The sequence below is a fragment of the Malurus melanocephalus genome, unplaced genomic scaffold (assembly GCF_030028575.1).
Source record: "Malurus melanocephalus ecotype Western Australia unplaced genomic scaffold, MMel_1.1 scaffold_553, whole genome shotgun sequence".
Lineage (NCBI taxonomy): Eukaryota > Metazoa > Chordata > Aves > Passeriformes > Maluridae > Malurus > Malurus melanocephalus.
Genome location: NW_026623785.1, coordinates 175,328 through 178,670, shown reverse-complemented (window position 1 = coordinate 178,670; position 3,343 = coordinate 175,328). Strand labels below are relative to the sequence as shown.

Genomic DNA, 3,343 nt, shown 5'->3' with positions numbered 1-3,343 from the left:
AAAAAGAAAGGCAGAATTAAAACTGTTTTCATCCTTTTGACCTTCTGTGACTCATTTATCAATTTAGCCCCTAGGTTTGACTGTTACCACATTTCCCAATCATCCCTCAGACTTCAGGGGCAAATGAAGGGAGCTGAACATCTGAGTGTCCACATCAGGAGATTTCTTTCTGCTGCAGTTGTGCCATTCCACAGGAGCACTGTTTTTCTCTTTAATGGCAATCACCCACTTTGGACTCAAGTTTGAGTTCAAGCCCCCAGTCATACTTGTATAGCTCTGAAAAAAAAACACTAATAAAAATAAGATTTYGAGATTTTGGGAGGGATTTTGGTCTATACCTGCATCTTTTTTGTCAATTCATCTGTTTTTTTAACACTGATTTTGCAATATTGATTACTGACTAGCACACAGATCTACTGGACAGATGTGGCTGATCTTTCTGTTTGTGTTCTGCCCAGAGCCAACTTCATGCAGGGTTATTTCATTTTACTGTGCCTCAAATTGYAAATTAGGACATTAAATTACCCTCCTTAAAGTGTTGTCTGTAATACAGCTTGAAACATCATACGTAGGTTATTTTAAATGTACTTTAAATAATTTTTTTAACTTATAGTGTAGCACCCTGCCATTCACCACTTATCTAGAACTCAATTCTTGGAGCAGCTGAACATCATCTCCTTCCTGTAGCTGATGTGGGAGTCCTGCATTTCCAAAATTTCAGCCTTACCAAACTCAGAGTGATTTAAGGGGGGAAAATTTCTTTATRAGCAGCACCTCAATCTGTAACTGATCCCACAGAATGAGGAGCAACACACATTAACCTGGTTATCTTGAAATTTCTGAGCTGCAACTTTTTGCTTAGTCAGACCCATACCAGGGGAGTACAGGAACAACAAAATGAGGACAAAACAGGGGTACATCCATTGAAAAAGCAGCAGTGAGAGTTCTTTTCTTAGATCACAGTGGGGCTGATGGAGAATTGTATAACCAGAGACATGGATCAGTGAATACCTGGATGAGTCTGATACAGGAAAAGCTCCAGTTTGGCACTGATGAGCCAAGCAYCTTTGTGTATTGCTGACCTGCAAGAGAGAAAATGCCTCAGAGATCCTCAGCCRTGTGAATAAAAGCAGAACTTCATCTGGCAGGGCTGAATTCTCACTCCCCAGAGGAACAGTGGAACATTTCTGCAATGTCCAACACCTTTCACCAGCACATTGAGGCATTGATTCATGAGACCCCATTACACGGCTGGAACACTTTATTAGAAGTACTAACACATTGTAAAGTGTGTTTTGACACTGTCAGAACCCGTTTTCACCTCCTTTTATGGTTAAATTCTTTCCTATWTGGATGAATAGTTAAAAGCAAGGTGAAAAGATCGTATTTAGCCAGATTTAACTGATCACAGAATGGTTTGGGTTGGAAGGGAATTTAAAGCTCGCCTCATTCCACCCCTGCCATGGACAGGGACATCTTCCACTATCCCAGAGTGCTCCAAGCCCTGTCCAGCCTGGCCTTGGACACTTCCAGAGATCCAGAACAGCCACAGCTTCTCTGGGCCAGGCCCTGTGCCAGGGCCTCTCCACCCTCACAGGGAAGAATTTCTCCCCAATATCCAAATCTGAATCCATCCTCCTTCAGCCAAGATAAGATGTTTTTATGCTTTGGACACTGAAGTATTAAAACACCAAGTGGAAATGGTTTGGGGAGAAAAATTCCCCTTTTTCTTTGCCCATCAGTCCACCATCTTCTCAAGATAACAAAACCTTATTTTGAAGGAATGAAACACAGGATTCAGGAGAAACATCCTGGACTCAAATGCATCTGTATCCCCGTGCAAAACCAGAGAAAAAGAGAGAAAATATTCTTCCACTCACTTTCCTTTGTTAAACACCGAGAAGCTGACRTTGTGGGACCCTGGGGGAGAGAAAAGTGACAATGCTTTATGGCAGAAATACAGAGTAAATCCTACCAAACCTTGTCCAGGTCTCTGGGCCTGATTCTCCCTTCTTTACACTTCTCTTACAACAGCAAGGAAAGTCCATTTTACTCAAAGTATCTTTTCCAAAGGAGAATGCTGCTCCTTCTCAAAACCTCAAGAAATTAAAAGCTTCTTCAGAGTGCTTGAAAGTAAGGAAATATGAACTGGATCCACCTGCTATTGGAGAGACTCTGAATAGCAGCAGACAACAAATTTATTCCTTTAATGAAGCACTGAAGGGAAGGCCCAACACAGACAGGAAGGATTAAAGCAGGAAACTGAGAAAGGACCCCAAATCCCACTGTTGGTGTCAGCAATGTCCACACCCTTCATGGTTTCCCTTCATGTTCTCCCAAACTGGGCAGAGGACACAAATCAGGGCAGGGGCTGTGCTGAAACCTGGCGAGTTTGGATCTGAAGCTGCTTTTATGGACTCAGCCCTGAGACACCTTCCCAGCTCTGGAGACAGAACAGAAACTCGTGACTGACACCCTCCCTCCATCCTCTGGAGCTGCAGGAAYGATGGAAATCCGTGGGTTTTACCCCTTTTCACCAACCTATGTGGTTCCCTTCCACCCGGCACTGCAGGGTCCCCACTCCATCCTTTGCCAGAAGAGGGTATCTGTGGACAGACAAAGAATTTCCCTGAGCTTTGGAAGGAAAAAACAAAATACTGTAGAATAAATCAACCAATAGAAGATAAAGGGTTTTACAGCTAAGAAAGTCATGGTTTGCTGTCTACAGAAACATGGGAGTGGRGCAGGTGAGAGGGGAGAGAACAACCCATCTTCCCACTAATGACCCAGAGTTCAGCAGCTTGGGAGGATCTCCCAGCACCAGTGCTCCTGCTTGGCTCCTTTACACCCATTTCTAGAAGCTGATGCTGTTGGTGACCTTCAGAACCCCTATTTGAAATTAAAAGCTGAGCAGGAACAAGCACAGGCACAAAGGGAGGGTGAATAGGAGGACAAAAATTGCAATTGGACACTTCTGCTTGCTCCTATGCAGGTCCCTAAACTGTCAGAGGGAGCAGGAAKCAATTAAACCAGGTATGCTGGCATTACCTCACCCTCTGGAGTCATGGAATGGCACAATTCCMATCAGTAACTCACAGAGAGCCAGCAACCCTCACCCACCCCACCAGAGCCCATAATTCCTCAGASTCTCTCTCCTCTTTGGGCCAAAGTAGAAGAGTTTCTCCAAAAGCCGTGAAAATTCTTGTGCACRAGCTGCACTGAGCCCTTGCACCAACACAAACCCAAAATAAGCCAAAGACTGACATGCTTCCAGCTCTCCTGTCAGCAAAAGAGCAGAGACTGGTCCATCCATCTCCTTCTGATGTGAGAACAGCTGGCCTGG

At 44.3% G+C, this 3,343-nt stretch overlaps 1 protein-coding gene across 1 annotated transcript in view; it reads right to left on the bottom strand.

Annotated features, from left to right (window-relative positions):
- PKHD1 (PKHD1 ciliary IPT domain containing fibrocystin/polyductin) overlaps positions 1-3,343 on the bottom strand; it is a 238,629-nt gene that overhangs the window by 226,641 nt on the left and 8,645 nt on the right. The window contains exons 7-10 of the mRNA XM_057382183.1: positions 3,265-3,339; positions 2,542-2,606; positions 1,881-1,920; positions 1,012-1,082 (exon numbers count right to left, since the gene is read on the bottom strand). Of these exons, the coding sequence (XP_057238166.1) occupies positions 1,012-1,082; positions 1,881-1,920; positions 2,542-2,606; positions 3,265-3,339 (251 nt within the window). The remainder of the gene's footprint in view (positions 1-1,011; positions 1,083-1,880; positions 1,921-2,541; positions 2,607-3,264; positions 3,340-3,343) is intronic.